General features: G+C 28.9%; 1 protein-coding gene across 1 annotated transcript; it reads right to left on the bottom strand.

The window, feature by feature from the left end:
- Nucleotides 1-3,058: 3,058 nt before the first annotated feature.
- Nucleotides 3,059-21,333, bottom strand: LOC136980363 (sphingosine-1-phosphate phosphatase 2-like). The gene is made up of 3 exons (XM_067276458.1): nucleotides 20,593-21,333; nucleotides 7,499-7,588; nucleotides 3,059-5,080 (listed from the first exon to the last, which is right to left on the bottom strand). Exons 1-3 carry the CDS (start codon nucleotides 21,262-21,264, stop codon nucleotides 4,511-4,513), a joined length of 1,332 nt encoding a protein of 443 aa, XP_067132559.1. The 5' UTR covers nucleotides 21,265-21,333; the 3' UTR covers nucleotides 3,059-4,510.

Raw genomic sequence — 21,333 nt, 5'->3', positions numbered from 1 at the left:
ATAGTTACCTTTGTCCTGCGACGTAATAAAAGTGGAGTTTCAAGAACCTCCTCCAACATTTCGACTTCACCGTGACCTTTCACCGTAGAATCACCGTACACCTTTCTTAGCAATTTTAAAATCTCCGTAGGTGTTTTACCTAAACGCTGACAAAATTTAATGTTGGAGGTTGTTCTTGAAACTCCACTTTGATTACGTCGCAGGACAAAGATAACTATCTCCGGAAAAAAACAGCAGTGCTTGCGGTTTAATCACATGACATGGGTGAAATTAACCTGAACACGTAGAAATGGTTTGGTAGAATCCATTTCATACGCTGTAACTTCAAATACATGCTTTTGTTGTCGTAGATTACTGCATTCCCCGAACTTTTGGATTGTACCACGTATAAAATAACAGTTGCCTTCTACAAAATCTTAAATTTAAATTTATTTAGTACTTTTAAGAAGCATTAAATCTGTATGGAGTTCAATCAGTCAAACATATCCAAAGTTGGAACATGAATAAAAAGTTTATGATAAATTGTAAATTAAGTATGAAAATAAGACACAGTACATACAATTAAATTTTAAGGGTAATGCTATTACTGTTTTTATTAATAACAGATTATTATTCTCAGTTTTCTTATTTCAACAGTTTATTTTATAAAAATTCAATGAATTCTGAAGCCCCTCAAAAACACTAAAAAAAATTAAATTTAACACTTCTGAAAGAAGGCTACACTCTGTTATTTTTAAGAATATTAGAAGTTGTAAAATAAAAATGAAAACAACCCCTTTCACAAATTTCCAGCAACAAATTTAATCATATAAAAACGTTTTCAACTGATTTGATCAGCCTTCTTCAGTTAATCGAACAAAAAATAAAAAGAATGAAACTAATGATTCAAATTTACAAAAGCAAGAGAAAGGAAAGATTTTTGCGGTTGAGTAGACGATCTAATAACAATACAACGATAAACGGTAATAAAAATGCAGAATTGGACAACGTATATTTGGTTCTTGACCAAATACACATTATCCAATTTTTTATGCTATCCAATAATGCAATTTATTGGATAGTGTAAAAAATTAGATAATGTGTATTTGGTCAAGAACCAAATATACATTTAGCATATTATTTTGATTAATGATTGGTCTAACATATATATATTATTTATTTGTCCAAATTAAACATTTTTTTTGATCTATTCTGTACAAGAATGTTGCAATGTTAATTTTGTTGTTTTTGATATCAAAGTAAATATAGATGCTTAGGTTTATATTTGTATGTATATATATATATATATATATATATACACAAAAAATATAACTTGTTTGCTCTCAAACATGAAAAATACAAATTGAATTAAATTCAGAATATTAAGACACAAAATATTTAATTATTAGTACTTAGGTCTTAGGAATATTAGCATTACAGCCTACTGATATAATTTATAAGGCATTTGTAAACTATTTTAAAGTACTTTTTAAAAAACAATTTATTAACAGTCTTAAGTTTAAATTTTAGCACCTATTTTAATGCTTTTCTTAAAAATTCTCAAATAAAAATGCAAAATATAAAAATTTATTATATAACATTTAAAAATATATATATTAATAGTTATAAATTTATAATAACAAAAATTATTTTGAAAATTCCTTAGTTACTGTGAGTTCTATTTGATATGTTAAATAAACAGAACAAAAAAAAAAAAAATAGTTAAATCAGATATTTTTAAAACATTCAAAATGGACAAAATAAGTACAGTAAATAAAAAACATGGCTGAAACAAATGATTGAAAGTGTGATAATATTTGACCAAAGTATTAAAAATTCTTTTAGATGTGAATTTCAAAGAATTTTTAAAGTTATGTATTTATTGAAAAGTTTCAGATTGACTAAGTTAATGATAATTACTTTAATCTTCATTAAATGTAATGCTGCTTTTACTTTAAAATTTGTTTTAATTATAGTATAATTTTAACAATTCAACACACAAATTATTTAGAATATTTGTGTTGAGTGAAAATAAATTATTTTTCTGATTCTGTTTATTTATAAAATTATTATAACTTATCTAGAACTTATAATTCAAATTCTTGTTTTCTTTTTTTATCTGCTATAATTAATATTTGATTCTGAATAAAAATATCTGATGAAAATCAAAGTTTTTGTTTTTATTAATAAATACAGTCAAAATTTGTCACACTTTTTAAATTTCAACTAGCAATAATTATCCCTCAGATAAACCTCTCTAAAATATAACCCTTGTATTAAGCTGTTTGTCATTGCTTTTTTTTTGTTCATAAATTTTGTTTTAAATATTGTATATAATCTTTATATAATCTACAAAGTCAATATAGTCCTACTTATAAATGTTCTATATTATTAATATTTTAAATTTTATTAACTGTCAATGTTATTAATATTTAAAAAATATATATATTGAACAGTATTAACACATTTGCTATTTATTCTACAATGCATATGCACAAAAGTCAGAAAAATGAAATAAAATAAAATAATAATAATCAAATCTATTTTATTACAACACTCTTCATCTTGCATTCTTCTTTAAAAAAATATTTTTCTAAAGAAGTGCATGAGATGAAGAGTGTTGTAAAATCAAAAAGGAGGAGGAAGGGAGTGGGAAGTTGTATCAATCCAAAGAAGGGCCAGAAGAGGAGAACTCACGAAAAGAAGAAATCAAGAGCAGAGAGACAAATGAATTTAAGATGCTCTCACAGTTACTAGCCCCAAAAGAGTAAAAAAAGTGTCAAAAAGGAAGAAATCCACACAAAAAAGAAGAAAGTTTTGTTAAATCTGTTTTTGCAGTTAAATAATAGCACGGTTGCAACTGACATTTTCAATGTGAAAACGTGTACGTCGGACGTTCAGTGAACATCAGTGGAATCATGCTTGACATTCTAAACACCATTGTCAAACTTCTAGGCTTACAGAAAGGCAGCATTGAACATCCAACATACACATTTTCACGTTGAAAACTTCGGCTGCAACCTTGCTAGTATTTTTTCATATTACTAATATTTATTTTCATGCAGAATTAAAATATGAATCAATGAACTTAAAATAAACTACTATAGTCTTTGTTTTGAAAAGCTTTTCATGCTTGCAGTTACAGCTCTCATCAGAAATCAACTATCCGTAAAGTCAATTAGTACGAGCCAGACTGATTTAGTACGATTAATAAATAGATACTGTGTTTTCATGAAGCAAGTTATTTGTATATAATGTGCTTGCTACAATTAACATATTTAGCTGATTAGATTAATTGTACATTTAATATCCAAAATTTATAGTTTCATATCAATATTTGGTTATTTTATAGAAAAATTTATCTTGCTTTACAAATTTTACATTTTAGCAATGAATGTTTATAAATACTTGTTCTAGCATGTTGAGAAAATTTGGTAATATGCCATTTGCTATTAATATTTTAAAAAATTAATGATTAATTGAAATATAAAATTTGTGAACTCAATAACGACTATAAAATTCCATGCTACTTTACGTTACATATTATTACAAATAAATTTGATTTTTAACTTAAAAAAAATCAAACTTTTGCAATAAATGCAATAATTAAAACTTCAAAAATAATTAAAAAATTTTAAATAAAATGTCTCTCTCACCTACAAGCAGATGATCTATTTATAATGAGACTGAAACTGTTCTCTAAATTACAGATAAAGCTTAAAAAATATATAGGTTTTTCAAACTGATACCTGTATAAATTTGGAATTTATGGATTTAAGAACTCTAAATATTACTATTTGCCATAATTACTATTACCATTCTGAATTCTATGAATATTCAAGGAAGTTAAAAAGTACAGTGTTGATGTGTGTTAGCATTGTTATTTTATAAATTTTTACTAGAATTTTATCTTGTAGTCAAATACCTTTCCTTTTTAAAAAATGATAAAATTTTTAAACAGGAAGATTTGTGAATTTTTCCTTAGAATATACAAAATTAAATTAAACTATACTAAGCTCTCTCTCTTTTTATTTTTTCTACATTTCATTATCTCATTGTCTTATCCTAATTTAACATGGAAACTATTATTGTGTTCTCTAATGCACGTGTTTATTAAATATAAAATGAAAATATTAATGAAGATTAAAATAATTATATATAAAAAATATAATTAAAGATTTTCATTTTAAAAATTCATATTACATTATTAAATAATTTTTATTTTATCAAGTGGAAACAAAAATTCTAGAAGAAAATTTGTAAAACTACTGTATGGTCTTTTACAAAAGATTCATTACTTTTATAGTTTATTATGAATATTTTACAATGTTGTTCATGGTCCCTTATATTATAAACGATACACATATAACAATAGCTTTAACAAAACATTTATCAAAAATAACAATTATACTAGGAATTATCATTATATTATTATTATTATGGATAACTTTTATAATTGACAATACTGAAATTTTGAGATCCCATTTTCAAAAATATATCATCATTTAATGAAATTAATTAAGTAAAATAATTATACTTCTGTGAACATAGTAATTCTTTCAATATTAAGAAATCTAAAGACAATAGGTGAAATATAAGTTATCATTATTCCTATTGTTGTATATGTTATAAATTTGTATGACATTTCAACTACAGTTTTCTGTTTTGTTTCTAGAGAATTTGGATCAAGTTGAAGTATATAACACACAATAGCATAAGATAAACTTTTGAAGAACGCTCTTGAAGCAACAACACACAAAATTCCTATTGAAGCACGTAATAAGGCCAATCCTACTAAAGTATAATCTGGCCAAATTATTTGGTAGGGAGGTGGCAATCCTGGTCCACGAATAATTCCAAGTTGAAAATTCAACCATGCACCTAAATAAATACCAGCTCCAGTTCCAAGAATTATTGTTGTATCACCTCGAGCTGGTGATCGTCTATCTGATTTAGGATATAGTATAGCCATTGCAACTGAAGCACTGAGAATAACTAATGGTGAATAAACGCATGTCAATTGGAAGTGATCAATGTAATCCACCAGCGGAACAACAATAATCATCAATAATGATACTAGAACCAAACCACCAATTATATCCTTTAAAATAGAAGTTTCAAAAATATTAATTATCATTTTAGATGTTATAAAATAACTTATTAATAATAATAAATTCAAAACACTAAATAAATTATTATTATTTCAGAAATATTAAGTGAATTTTAATGATATTAAAATATTGTGATTATACAATTAATTATCAATCAATCAATCAATCTTTATTGTATTAAGGAAAAAACCTTGTTACAGGGGGTAAATTGAACATGAAAGAAACTCGTAACATCTAATTGTACAACATACGGTAGTTTTGTTATTACAGTCAAACCTGTTTTTATGCGCTCTTTTTATGTGCGATTTTTATTTGTGCGATTTTTTTAATGCGAATTTTTAATTTGTGCGGTATAGTTGGCGACTAGTCTCGTGCGATTCGTCATGTCTCACGTTGACTTATTATAGCTAAATAAACTTATTATAGCATAAATGCACTTATTATAGTAATATTATTGCATGAATATGCGAAAAATGAAATAATTTACTTTTTAAGTCAACAAAACACCACCTGGACAAAAATATGTAAAACAGACGATAGACCAGACGATGCAGTCAAGTGCTGACATCTGTTGTCAATAAATTCTATTTCGTACGGTTTTGAGTTATTTTCTATGTGAGACTTTTTTTATGCGGTCCCTGTTGACCGCATAAAAAAATTATTTTTTTAATTGTGTTGCGAAAACTATTATTTACAGCCATTCGTGAAGTTTCGTGAGATTTTTTTTAATGCGTTTTTTTTAATGCGGTCCCTATCCCCCGCATAAAAACAGGTTTGACTGTACATGTAAATTGAATAAAAGATAAATATAATTATACATAGAGAACATCATTCAATAATAACTTCTTATGAGACTTGATTATTACCATCGTTGTTAAGTATGTTGGTAATTTGGGTAAAAAAATTATTTAGTTTGTACATTTCATTCTTTGATAGATCTCCAATTCTTGTTTTATAATTTAAGTTTTGATTCATGCCAAGTATTTCTATTATTTGGTATTTTTGACAATAATTATTAATAACTGTACAGTCTTTCAGTATATGAGTAATAGAAAAGTCGATTGTTTTGCACCAATAGCAGTTTTGATTGGAAAAGTTTATATATGTATTATTAACCAGTAAGGAATATTTATTAAGCCGGAGTTGTGAGCATAATCATTTAATATTCATATTTATATCAGCTGTTATACAATTAATTATTATTATACAAATATATATTAAACATTGAATAAAATATTACTTGTAAAACAAACCATAAAATAATATATTATATGAAGGGGAGTCAGTAAGTCACAAATGGCAAATGGCATTTTTAAAAATGCCAAGACAGAAGTATGAAACAGTTAGTTTTGGAAGTCAACAACTCTATTTTTCAACATATTAGCCCTGGTCAAAAGTATGGAATAATAAACAATCACAAACAAAACCTTTTTTAACCAGTAATTGAATTTTAACATAACTTTGAACATTTTTGGTCTTCACCAAGGCCTGCCTCAGGTAATGAACTAAACTGACTTACCAAATTGGAACGTTAGAACGATGATGTTCGACTTTAATCTTTGAATGTATCAAATTTATATGGCTGATTGATTCATTCAAATTTCTCATATGGGTACTTCCACGCATGTGCCACCGTCTCGCAGTCTTTAAAGTTAATGCAGTTGCCTTTCAAGTTGGCTTTATAAATTTCCAAAGCCTCCGGAATACTAGCATAGCAGGGACGAAAGTTTAGAATATGACAGGCATGTTCCATATTAAAATTTAGTGACATTGTTATTGCATAATATCACACTTCAAAATTGAATCGGCAGAACTGTAATCGTGCTTAATATTTGCATTCTAAAACTATGCCAAAAACACCAGAATTGAGTGATGCAAAGAAACAGTTGATAATTTTATATTACAGGCATGATGAAAGCAGCAGATAATTACAAAATATGTACAATGTACACAAATTGCAGTGTCTAAAATTATAGCTAAATATAAAGCATAAGGAACTGTCTCCAATCAACGTAGATGTAAACATTCTGCATAACTATGGCACTTGAAGACTTAAATCTTCCTCCTTTCATAATGATTTGATTAATTGATCTGAATTGATTTTTTTTTATTATTGACAGAAATCTTTATTTTAAAAATATTTTTATAAGTAATAGCAGTTTTAAAGTATTGCTCTTATGCATTCTACTAATTTAAAATTTTCTTGAAATTTCTTATATAACTAATTCTGCAGGTGCTTTACATACACATATGACAAAAATACTTACCTGTGCTATATGATAATATATATCATGTGAAAAAGGTTAATTGTTTCTTATACATTTTCACATGCCATATCAACTCATTTTTACACAAGATTATTTTACTTAAATACATATACAGTAATAAATATTTTTACATAAACTTACCAAAACTGTATGCATTCCCATGTAAAGACGACTAATGCATACTAGAAGACAGCAAACTGAACAAATGAAGAGTCCTACAGCAAACTGATACTAGAAGTAGATTAAAAATAAATAAATATACTTAAATTAACTTTAAAATTTTGAAATTAAAGTTAAATTATTCATAAATAATAAACAGTTATAGTTAGTAAAGATAAAAATAATAATAGTTTAATTAACTTTCATGAAGAAATTAAGTAAAAACTTGCATTTAAGTTCCCTTGGTTTCATTAACTAGTAACAAAATATTATGAGGAAAAAAATTTAATTCTAAATAATTGATTAAACTTGTAAAAAACTGGATACGAGCTGAAATATAAAATAAAAATGATACTTTAAGAACATTTTCAACCCAGAATTAATGGATCCTACCCTCTAGTGTGGAAAATTTTGCAGTGAATATTGCAGTTTTACTCCTACAGGTTATGGTTATCATAAAGTCACAAACTGTTTCTTGCCGCTTATGCTAGGAGGAAATTGTTTGCCATATAATTCAAAGCTCAGAAGATGATCGTTGAGTCATGATCCTGGTGAATTCTAAGGACCAACAAAGACTATTTTTACTTGAATGATGTGATGGACACTCACAACTGCTGTGTTTGATCTGGAGAAAATCCATGTTTATTAACAAATTCCCTTGCATCAACCAAAAATCATAGTATGATACAAGTTAACAGCATGGACTGTATTGTTTTAAAGAAAACACTACATCTGAGTCAGTGCCATTAGGTATGTTTCAACTTCAAAATAAGACATTAGATACATAGCCAAACAATCACCTTAAATACTCGAACTATAAATCTGCTAATTTTAATAATTAATATGCCAAGTAATTTGCTAATAGAGGTATGTTAGGTGCTATATCTTATCTAAATTAATAATTATAATTTTTAAATAATTTAGAATCATCTGGAAGAAAAGAACTGGCCCAGAACAGGGCTTGAACTTGCAACCTCCACTTGCCATGTAGTGAGCTTGCCAGTTGCACTATCCAGACCCTGAGCAAGCCTTCACTTCCAGATGTATTTAAATTTAGATACAGGGTATGTTTGTAAAGTTGAACGAGTTAAACACATTACTAATGAGTCGGTCATAAAGTTTGAATTCCATTCAAGTGCACGTGCTCAATGTTGGTGACATTTCAAACTAAACTCAAACAAAATTCACAAAGGAGCTAGTTTACTCCGTGAAGAAAATGAAACCTGGTGATATCAATGTTTCTAAATCTGCTCTAATGTTTAAATTGCAAATTAAAAGATGAAATGATACAGATAACTGTCCATTTCAAACAATCTAAAAAAATTTTTCGGCTAAGACTGCAAAAGCAACATTCATAACTTCAATTTTGAAAACGGCCATTTTGTTGTAAACAAATCTGTCAAAATGTCTAACAAAAGTAAGAATAACAATGACGTCATTCTCATTTAACTCATTCAACTTTATGAATGTACCCATTAACTTATGTATTTAATCATGGCACCAGCTGAAAACAACTCCTATGCCATGATTACTAAAAAAAAATGGGATTCAGGTTTTCTTAAAATTAAGAAAAATTTTACTTTAAATTTTTATCAGTTTTAAGATATTTCCCCATGATGCATGTAGTAGGCTTTTTTTTTTTACATTAGAAAAAATTTAAACTTGTGTAAAAATAATTGAAAATACTCTCTTTATAATTTAAAATATAAAAACCCTTATATAAAAAGTATAAAAAATTTAAAGCCACGCATGCATTGTCCTGCACATAATGAAGATTCAATCACAGCTTTAAATTTTTTATACTCATAGTTCAAATTGTGTTTTGAATTTACATTTAGATGAAAATACTTTTATGTTCCGAATGACATTCCATCTGATAATTGTTATAGCACCCGAAGAAGAACCCAGAAGTTAGAAAATGTTTGTCTTAAGATAGATTTTTGTTTTCTTCACTCCGGTTATTGGTTCTGTGTTTGTCATTATGTATTTTCCAGTATGCTGTGTTGTTATTTACTAGTAAGCTTTAATAAATAATCTTGAATATGTGTATTAAATTTTATAAGAAATTTAGATTTAAACAATTTTTGTTATTTTTTGTAGTAACAAACAATATCTGTCGTTTTTTCAAATCACGATAGGACCTAATGACTACAGTGAACATCATGAGATACTTCTTTTATTGGGTATTCCTTTGACAGACTTTTTTTTGTTTGTAAAAATGGCTTGCTTTATTTGATTTTGTTTTATTTTGGTAGAAACTGCAGAAAATATTGCAGAAAAACATTATTGCCAGATTACATCAGGTTACAATAATGCTACTATTTACTAATTAAATGTAGCATTATTATTATAGCCTGATGTAATCCAGAATCATTTGGCATTAATCTAACAAATTAGGTTAATGGATGTTTATATTTGGGGAAAAAAGCTTTTAAGTTTATCTATTCTATCATGTAAATGTTATTTTATTCAATACATATATTTTGAATAAAATAATCCAAAATCGGGCTAGAAGCAATCTCTTTTTTTTGTGACAAAAGTCTCACAGTTTACGATTATTAAATGTAATACAAATTTTAAAAAATACTTAAATTTTAAATTTTTGAAAAGTAGCAAAAATTAAAGTTAATGTATATTTTTACGATCAAACAAAAGAAAACAGCAGCTTTGTAAACACATGTGAATGATTCTACCATCTATTTACATATTCTTTAATGAGATAGCTGCAAGGGAGCATTGCATTTTTAGGGAGATCTATTACATCAAACTTGTTTGAATAAACTGAATTGATACTGAAGTTGGTTACTTGGTTCATCTTTTAAAAGTGAAAAAATATCAGGAATCTAAATCACATGACTTCCGGTCCAGACCAAAAGTTCGTACATAGTTGATTGGAGCCTCTGGCTCCCAAGCTTTCCAGATCTGATGTCGGATTTTATCTACCTAACTCCATTCTCAAGATTAAAAAAGACACACAGACGGACAAACCAGACAAACAGACAGACGAAAATGGGGATTTATAAGTCTACAAGTATTTAAAATTGAAGCCCAAAAACAAACTTAAAATAAAAAAAAATTATTGGGTGAAAAGAATTGATAGCGAAAAAGATGCTCGCGATAGTTGCGACGATCGACGATAGCAATTATCACAAGTATGTTTTTCCTCTGAATTTTTCCTAACCGAAAGCTCGCATGGAGTCTGTGAGAAGCCGGCACTTTTTTGACTCTTTTTTCTGAGTAAATTCGGCGTGCAATAAAAATGTTATTTATTGCATTTTTCGCAACTCAAAGTAATTAGAGAACTTAAATTTTTTGAAAAATTTTGGAAAAAATGTGACTAAAAAAAATCATGTGACAGGAAGAGATATAATAATTTTGAAAAGCCCAATTGAGAAAGCACAAAAATAACTAGCAGTAATAAATGAGAAAAAAAAAAATTGTAATGCATCTCGATAATCTGTATAGACCGGTAACAGCAAACGTTTAATGAAAACTAATGTTTTCGATCATAAAACAATTGTAGTTCCTTCAAATTTTAGCAAATTCATTTTCTGCTTTTAAATTTAGCATATTTGTTTATTTGTGATGATGATACAATTTACTAAAATTCCAGTCTCTATAGAGTCTAAATCTTGCACACCTACTTATTATATGAAAAATTTTGATAAATTCATTTTTTGATGTTTAGAATTTTTAAAAAGATTTAATGACATATATATATATATATATATGAATTTTTAATGACTTTCAATAAGAAATCAGTTTTAACTTGTTTTAACTAGATGAAAAAAAAAAATACAAAAATGTAGTGTTTTTAAATGTATTTTTATTGCAATGTCATTTGGATTAAAAATAAAATTGATTTATTATTAATAAATAAAAACTATTGGAGATACTGCCTATTCAAGTCTATTGCCTATTTCTCACCTGGTCATCCTCTCTACTTGTTTTTATAAAATTAATTTCACTACTGAATAAGATGAGAAAGTAAAATACAAATCTATCTTCATCTGGATATATTGGGTTGTTTGAAAAGTAATTTCATTTTTTCCATAGAAAAATAAACACAATATTCTTATAATAAATAAATATTTTATTGAATTATATATTGACCATTTTGGTCAAATACCTGTTGTCATTATTTCTGGTAGTAGCATGATTTCACGTTCATAAAAGTTTTGATCGTTGTTTACAAAAAACTGATCCAAGTGATTTTTGACATTGTCATTTCAAGTAAATGTCTTACAGTTAAAAAAAATTTGTATAGACCGGAACAAGTAATAATCTGAGTGTGCCCAATCTGGCGAATATGGTAGGTGTGATAACACATCCCATCTAAGCTATAACAGTTTCTGACAAGTTACCAAACTTGTGTGAAATTTGGCATTATCATGGTAAAACACTACACTTTGTTTGTTGATCAATTCTAGCCTTTTCTGTTTGATGATATTACTCAATTTGTTTACTCGATGGCAGTACACTTTCGAATCAATTGTTAAATTGTCTGGTAAAAGCTCAAAAAAAATTTCTTTAAAATCCCACCATAGAGAGCATCTCCCTTTAATAAAATGTGGAACCCATATATTGAGCTTTGAAACGAAACCAATTCATTTTAAGTAATAATAAACGATTCAATTTAACAGATTTAATCTTGTAGTGATTTCACGTGTTGTTATATGGCAGATTGCTTCAATCAGTACCTTTATTTTGTTTTCATTGGCTTCAAATGGCCATCCAGAATGTGGTGTATCTTTGATATTAAAATTGCCAGAATGCAATTTTGTAAACCAGTTTTGGCACTGTCTTTCAACACATCTTCTCCAAACATGTACCACAATTTTTTTCTTGTTTGAACAGCATTTTGATTTTTTAGTTATAAAAAAGCAAAATATGCTGAAAATGATGCTTTTGATTTTCCATATTTGATGGGTCACCAAAAAAAAAAAAAAAAAAACAATTGTACAGAACCAAACAAAATTTCTTACAAATAAGCCTTAAAATGTCAGCTGTCAAATTATATAATGAAAATGTGGATTGAGATCAAATTGACGAATAAAAATACATCTAATTCCTCTAGTAATAAAAAAACGAAATTACTTTCTGAACAACCCAATATATCTGGATATATATATTCATATAAATAAATGTATGAATATTAATTTTATCGACATTTTTTATTCAGTTGCTGTTAGAACAGTGATGAGGCAGACCTTTCATTTAGAATTAAACTTTATTCTAATCTAAGGGTGTGACTATGCAGATGCGAATTTAGTAGCAAGCGACATAGTTCTCACAAAGAAAAACATGCACAAGCGAGAAATCTCGCTGGCAAAAGCAAATTTCTGGTTCTCACACATATCTGACAGGGTTTGATATTTATCGCGTCTCACCTCTTCTTGCCACATATTCTTGCTTGTTTGCATCTGCTCAGTCGCATCCTAAGACTATACTTGCACTTGTTCACATATCCATAACTCGGCAGGCAAGTGAAAACAGGTCTTTTCTTGTTTCGAGTGATCTTGCATAGTGTTGCCAGTTCATACACAGTTTGCAATATTGACTTTAGTTTAGTAATCCCTAGCAATCCTTCCTCGAATAAGAGACTATCTTCACTTAGTGACCTCTTCACTAGTTATGCATTTACAGTGGATCAGGAAAGGTTTGGTCCCAAGTGGTTTTGTGAGGATGTCAGCAGTGTTGCTCTTAGTATCTGTATACTCTATTCATACTGTTTCATTGGTGGCCTTGTCTCGAAAGAAATGATACTTGATGGCTATATGTTTGGTCCTACTATTTATCACAACTTTTGGTGTGTCCTATTGCTGCTTGGTTGTCGCATTTGACAATAATAATAGGTTCTTTCAGTAATTCATGCTGATCCAACTGTCTAAGCATTTCTCTCATACAAGTTATATCTCTTGAACACATTGATAGGGATATATATTCAGCAGTGGCGTAGTGAACATAACTGGCGCCTGGGGCATGACACTTTATTGGCACCCCCCTCCCCCTCCAGAAACACATATAGTTTGTCTTGGAGACCATTTCGGCACCCCTCTGTGAGTGGCACCCAGTGCATGATACATCCCCTTGCACTCCCCTCGCTATGCCACTGATATTCAGCTTCCACCATACTGAGGGCCACTACAGATTGTTTTGTGCTCTTCCAGGCCATAGGTCCTGATACCTACCATAAATATGATGTATCCAGTTGTGCTTTTTCAGTTTTCTTTGTCCATTGCCCAGTCTGCATCTGAGTATGTGAAAAGGTTTCCTCTAGATCTTTGTGTATTTTATTTCTAGTCGCTTTGTCAATTTCAAATAGCGTAATATTCTTTTAGCTACATTCCAATGTTTTCTTGAGTATTTGTTGCAGTACTGTGAGAGTTTGTTAACTGCAAATGTGATGTCTGGCCTTGTTTTTTTCGATGTATACATTAATCTGCCTATAAGCTTTCTGTAGGGTAAGTTCTCGTCTGACTTATTAGCTTCTGTTTTCAGGTCTGGTCTACATTCCAACGGTGTAGTAATTTCCTTTGCCTCTAGCATATTAAACCTTTCTAGCAGTTTTTCAACTTATCTTTCCTGATCTAGAGTAATACTGTTTTTCTGATGTGTGAATCTTACTCCAAGAAGTTCAGAAATAGGTCCTAGAAACTTAATGTCAAAATGTTTATTTAAAAGTTCCTGTGCCAATTTTCTCATGTGTTTATTTTGCAAAATTACCAGGATGTCATCTACATACACTGCTAGAATTATCATCCCTTCCTTTCTTGTCTGTTTATATATGCACGGGTCAATTGTGCTTCTTTTAAAGTCAGATTCTCTCAAGCATTTTTCCAGGTGATTGTTCTAGCACTGTCCACTTTGTTTAAGAGACCATAGATTGCTTTTTTAAGCTTACAGTATAGATGTTCTTTGCCCTTTCTTTGAAATCCTTTGATTGTTCCAGATATATCTCTTCATTCAATTCACTGTATAGGTTTGCTGACTTTACATCATATTGGTCCAAGAATCAATTTTTGCTTATTGCTAGGGCTGTTAGCAATCTGATCATGTCGAAATCCAGGGTACGGAGAAATAAATTTCGTCATAATCTATGAATCTTTGTTGTGCAAACCCCTTTGTCACTAATTGTGCTTTTTATTTCTTTGTCCCTGTGGTGTTATTTTCCTTAACTTTGTAGACACACTTGCATTTGATAGTTGTTGCCTCTTTTGGCAGTTCTGCTAAGTTCCATACTTTATGTTTTCTCAGGGATTCCATTTCTTCCTCCATGGCAGCTCACTATCTGACTGACTCATTCGATTCCATGGCTTCTTTATATGTCAACATTTGTTTGAGAGAATTTAGATTCCTCCCTCCTTTCTTTCACATAGTATAGTCCTCCTCTTTAAATGCTAGCATGTAGGCCTATACACTTTTAGTTTTTGGATCTCAAAAACTAAAAGAAGCTGTGATATTTGGATCTCCAAATATCACAGCTCCTTTTATAAAGCTGATTGTAATAAATTACATAAAGGCAAACCTTGGGTTTTGAATGCCTTGCTTTTTGAACAATTTAGCTTATGAACAATTTTGAATGCCATATTTGCCCTAGTTGCTGTATGATAACACAGTTGCCAAACAAGCTATTTGGCAACAACCAGCCACAAATTAGAGAGAGACAGATGGTCAACTCCCTATATTTCCTATGTTAAAGTAAGTTAATGGCCTGACCAATCAACAATGGGACTGCCAATTCAGAAGTTAGTGTGCCAAGATCATTTTACATCATTAGACCTCAAGACATGAACCATCGATGATGTTATTCAAATTACATTTTGACACACATGTGGGTAAGATACTACTACTGTTTTTCGGTACATGTCACAATTGAATTTAAATCAAATTAATTAATAAAAACCACGTTAATTGACATTCACCTAATATAAATTACATTCACGAATTTGTGTTTAAAAGTGTTTAACTCAAATTAAATAAAAAATTTTTTATAATATTAATATTTAATTTAATATTTATTAATACTGGGAAGCCAGTTAATTAAAAGTAAAATAATAAAATAATAATTAAAAATCTGGTTTTTACAGCAAAACAAACTAAAATTGAAATAAAATCAATTGAAACATTTCGAAAGTGTGGATGAAGTACTTGTTGTCCATCTTGATTAATTTTGTTATATTTCATCCAGAGTCCAGTCTCTATTTATAGCAATTCTTTGTAAAATGTTAGTTTTGGTTTTGGTTGGTGGTGAGGGAATATTTTCCTTTTAATATACATTTAAAATGGGTATAGATAATGTTATATTATATATAATATTTTATTACATTTGTAGGCATTTTTATGCATGAAATTCACCTAAAAAGGGAAAAAGAAAGACTTTGTTTTGGAGGTTGGGAATAGATTAATCCATTTTATATTGTTTCTTATGGTAAAATTTGTTTTGGTTTTTGAACAACTTTTAGGAACAAATTAAGTTCAGCCAGAGGTTTGACTACTATGTATCTACATTCTTGTTTTCCACATTGTTAGAGAAAAAAAACACTACTAACTTGAACAACCTTCACTCTCTATTAGTCCAAGTTAGCAGAGGTTTTATAAAATTTAATTATAAGTATGGTACTTAGAAAAGGTTTTAATTAATTTATAACAACAATAACTAGGCATGAATGCTAGTTTTTTTCTGGTCATTTCAAAACTTACTATAAATAATATTCAGCTTAATACTTATCATAGATTTTATATATATATATATAATTTCATTAAACACTTTTTTAATTATCTTCAACTATAGAAAATTTGAAAAATTCAATAATCTATGATAAGTAGTGGTTAATTTATTTATGTTCCATCTGTTATAGACTTTTATGTTAATTCACTGTTTATCAAACAAAATCAAATTTAATAAATCAACTCAGTTTCAAAATTAAAAACAGAATTTTTGGAATCAACCTTTCTTATTTAATAACTATTAACAGAGCAAATTAGGATTACTATTATCATTTTCCATTGAACATTCCATACCCTGAACTATAGAAATGATTGCAAAACAGATGGATTAGCAGCAAATTCATTAATTTTAGCAAAACTACAACTCTAAGTTAAAAAACTGTCATAATCTTACAGTTGCAGTCCTTTCTAACTTTCAATGTTAAAATTATAAAATTTTAAGTCATATCCACTAATAAATTGTTATGTATCTAATTAACCTGTTATTTGACTGTACTTCTAAAAAACCTCTGAAAATAATAACAAGTAAGTAGTTTATAAAATTCATCATTTTAAGAAATTCAAAAAATTGGAATAAATTAGTAATAAATGTACCTACTCACCAAAATACCACAAAACAATATATATATTTAAACCAAAACAAATGTTTTATTCAGTTTTAAACGGTCATCTCGGATTAGAAAAAATGCAGATGGAAACAAATGTGTATTCTAAAAAAGTATTGTTTTATTTTAACACTACTTTTTTAGAAAACACATTTGTTTTTATCTGTATTTTTTCTGATATACTATCCATCTGAAGATGACTATTTAAAATGGAAGAAAAAATTTGTTTTGGTTTAAATATACAGAGAAACTTCCATTAATAGGTAATCTTTACTTAATGGACATTTTTGCAATACCCAGACCCTTTGCAATCCCTTCAATTAGGACATCTATAATATTTACCTCTAAGTAGAGGATATACTAAATAGCAAATGCTATCATCCAAAATCTATCTTATGAAAACACAATGTCCCACCTTCAATATTCTGAAAGAATTAATTACATACAAAATATTTTAAAACTAAAACAAAGAATCAGTTCAAATACTCTTTCAGAGAATGAATTTTGATTGTAGGCATCAAATAAAGACTGGCTTAAAATAAGAATAGGGGAAAAGAGCAATTGTATACCTTGCTGGGTAAAGCGATAGCTGGCTGAGTGCCGTTGTGGAGTTGGTATTAAGCCGTGGGCATAGGAGTTGTCTCCAGCCAGCACCGTATTTAACCAAGTAAGGTTATATCTAAATTAATATACTTCTGGAAGCGAAGACTCGCTTGGGGTCTGGGTGGCGTAATTGGCAAGCGCACCGCACGGCAAGCAAAGGTTGTGGGTTCAAGCCCCGCCCCGGGTCAGTTCTTTTATTCCAGAAGGTTCTAAAATATTTAATAATTTATTTATTTAATTATAATTATTAATTTATTTAAGAGATAGCACCTAATGTCTACCTTTAGTGACAAATTACTTTGTGCTAATCATTTAACTAGCCATATTGTAGCCCGATATTTAGGCGATCGTTTAGTGATAGATTGTATAAAGCTGAACAACATCCTTTATCTGTTAGAGAAGACTAATCTGGTTAATTTGCCAATTGTCATTTAACATTATACATATTAATGTTACTAAACATCTGTCTTATTGTTGGAATTAAGCTTATAGTACCAAGAAACCATAAACTTTTCCAGTCATTCATTCATCAACAAAAACCGTAGCACAGAGTAATGAAAAAGAAACAGTTTTAAGGTTAAGACAGCAGCATTTATTTGGTGAAAGTTCAAAGATTGTGTTACGAAGGTGATTTGTTAACCATTTTAAAGACAAGAAAATATTCGGTTTTCTTACATTTATGATTGTAACAGCTTTGTGGTGGCTAAAGTAATTTTTAATAAATCATTTATTCAAAAAAGCAAAAATGTTTGAAAAATTACACCTACTTGATAACTACAAAGCAGAAAAATTACTACATCGATTTTTATTAGTTGCTTAGATCATAAATGATGCTATGAATGTAAGAATACCAAATACATTTCTTACTCCTTGAAGTAACAAATCACCTTCGTAACTCAATATTCGAACTCATTGCCTAACCCTTGTTTTATCACTGAGAGTTAGAAAACACTGGAATTGTAAGGTTATGATAATTTTTTGACTCAGAGTTGTACACATTTATCCTAAAATGCTTATTTTTGTGTAAGCTTTATGATTTCATTAAAAAAATGCTTTTTCTTCTCTGTGTTGAAACTATGCCCTCCTTTATGTTATATTTTGAGACACCATGAAGTGTTGATACTAAAATGCTGGACTTTTTCACATCCATTTTATTTTCTTATGTACTTTACAGTCTTTAAGCTAATTGTTCCAAGTGCCAATACACATTTCAGGCTGGTGCCCCTCATCTGTTGGCTAACAATATTTATCAATACATAATACTAACAAAATATCACTTTACAACAACTTTTAATTGTTAGACATACCTGATACACATTCTCTATAGTGAGTTTTATTCTATTGTTGATGTACATAAAACCAAAACACTACCATGTACTGTGAACCAGTTAAAAATTCCTAAAACTATACAATGCTAAATTTTCCAATAAAACATTTTACATACCTCAATTTAATTTTTATTTAAAGAATTACTCACAGAGTTCCATTGTCATTATTGGTACTGTATATCCAATGTAATCAGACAGCAACCAAATACTGCTTAACACAAGCTTAGCACTCTGCAAATCATCCCACAAACTGCTCTTCCACATTAAATAATTTGCATATAATATGCAATTATAAATATGTAATCACAATTATAATCTGCATACTCATTTATTCGATTTTACAATAATTTTACCCAATTATCATTTATTTTAATATTTAAATTTTTATTAGGTTTATTATTAGATCTTATAATTTCAATGATTTCTTTAAATTTTCTATAAGTATTATGTTCATGATGTAGAATTTTTATATATATATCTATATTACAGTAATAGAATGTACAGTACAATGTTTGTGAAAAAACAGAATTAATTATATTGTATTTTAAATCAGCAACATGTTCTTTTAACTTAACTTTCATTTTTCTTCTTGTCTTCTATGTAAATTTGAGAATCATCACAAGTACATGGGAGAGCATATACGACATTTGTTATTTTACTTGTGCTGTTTTTCTTAATCTTTGATTTGTGATTAATCACTTGGTTTTGTAAATTTTTATAAGTGGGACTAATTTTATATTAAATCTACCAAATATTGTACTGAATTCTTCAAAAAGACCTTGAATATATGGACAGGCTATGTATTTTATATTTTGTTTTTCTGCAATTTTATTCTGAATTCTTTCTTTTTCCCATTTTTCTATTGTTTTGGATATTTTGCTAATATTATGTATTGATAAATATTGTTAGCCAACAGATGAGGGGCACCAGCCTGAAACATGTATTGGCACTTGGAACAATTAGTTTAAAGACTGTAAAGTACATAAGAAAATAAAGTGGATGTGAACACTTCATGGTGTCTAAATATATAAAAAAAATTTTTATTTAAGCTATAATTTTTGTGGACCATGGATCTAAACCAGAGGTTGAAAAATTTCTAACTCATAACTGAAGAGTGAATTATTAAGACAAATTAACTAAATTATAAGTTTTTAATAATTTATACTTAAATTTTATTCATAAATGGATACATTTCTTATAAACTTGAGGCAAACTGGAATGAGGAACATCTACAAACCATATAGCACAGCTTAAGAGAGATAAGGATATCATATAACTTCTAAAAGTTGAGAATTGGCAATATTTAAACAGGAAAAATATTTGGAAACCCTCCTTTATCCACTGTACTTTGAACTTTTACAATTGTTCAGTAGCTGATCTGTGTCTTTCTTTGTATGTTTTTGTTTGTTCAAGGAAGTTAAGCAAAAACATTTACTAATCTCCCACTTGGTGTTTATATTTAAAAATAAAATAAATAAAAGTCTTTGCGAGTCCAGTTTCCTTAGACTATGTGGTTTAAGGGAAATAGGGTCACTTCTCTGGTTACAGACAGAGTCACAAGAATGGGGAAAGTCAAAATTTGCTAAATTGGTTACATGATTTGCAGACTCTTTCATGTATTTGTTTTCAATAAAATTGAATTAGTTTTACTAATGCTGCAAAACATCAGCAAAAATGATGGTATACCAAAATGACTTCATTATGATGTATTATGATAATAGTAGATCACATAATACTATTAACAGCTTTATACTTTTTGTTATGATAACTTGATTTAATAATATAAAATAAAAAATTTATAAACACATACCTCATATCTATGCATAGTAAATATGAGAAGTGAAAATGGCACAGCTGCTCCTAGCATCGCATGTGTAGAAGGCATACCATATTCTTTAACATATTCCGGTTCCAAATGAACCACTGGAGGGGAAGACGGCCGCAACCATCTTATTACATCTTTTAACGCTTGTCCAACGTACATGACAATAACCCAAACAAGTACAACTCTTCTTCCAACTGCACCATCAATGTTCCAGAACCAGAATGGAAAAAATCCCCAATAAAATTTCTCATAACCAAGGCTGGCACTAATACTGAAGATACAATACCAAAATTTATTATCAATTCTATATGGTCTACTTTCAGGTTCGATGTCAGATACTTCAGCTTCATCCGAATTACACGAATTATTATTTTGGACAACTTCGTCTTCAAAATTTTCAGTGCAAATATTAAAATTGCCATTTAATTTTGTTTTAACTTTCCGTTTATTTAATAAATGATGACTTCCTGAACTATTGCCTTTGGAATCATAGCCATTTCTCTTGACATCGATCCTATAAACACCGAAGAAATTTTGAAAGTTCGATACTATATAAGGATCTTTGAGCTTTTCCATATATTCCAATACACCATTTTTTAATTTTCCTAAGGTTCCCATTTCGTCGCTTCGAAGATAGGATCTTATGATCCAAGGCATGCCCAATGCAGCTAAATACAGAGAATTGACCACCACCAAGACAGACGGAACTGAAACACCCTCTGGTGA

Source organism: Centruroides vittatus, unplaced genomic scaffold (genome assembly GCF_030686945.1).
Source record: "Centruroides vittatus isolate TY-2023 unplaced genomic scaffold, ASM3068694v2 contig_694, whole genome shotgun sequence".
Classification (NCBI taxonomy): Eukaryota; Metazoa; Arthropoda; class Arachnida; order Scorpiones; family Buthidae; genus Centruroides; species Centruroides vittatus.
This window is presented reverse-complemented; position numbering and strand designations above follow the sequence as displayed.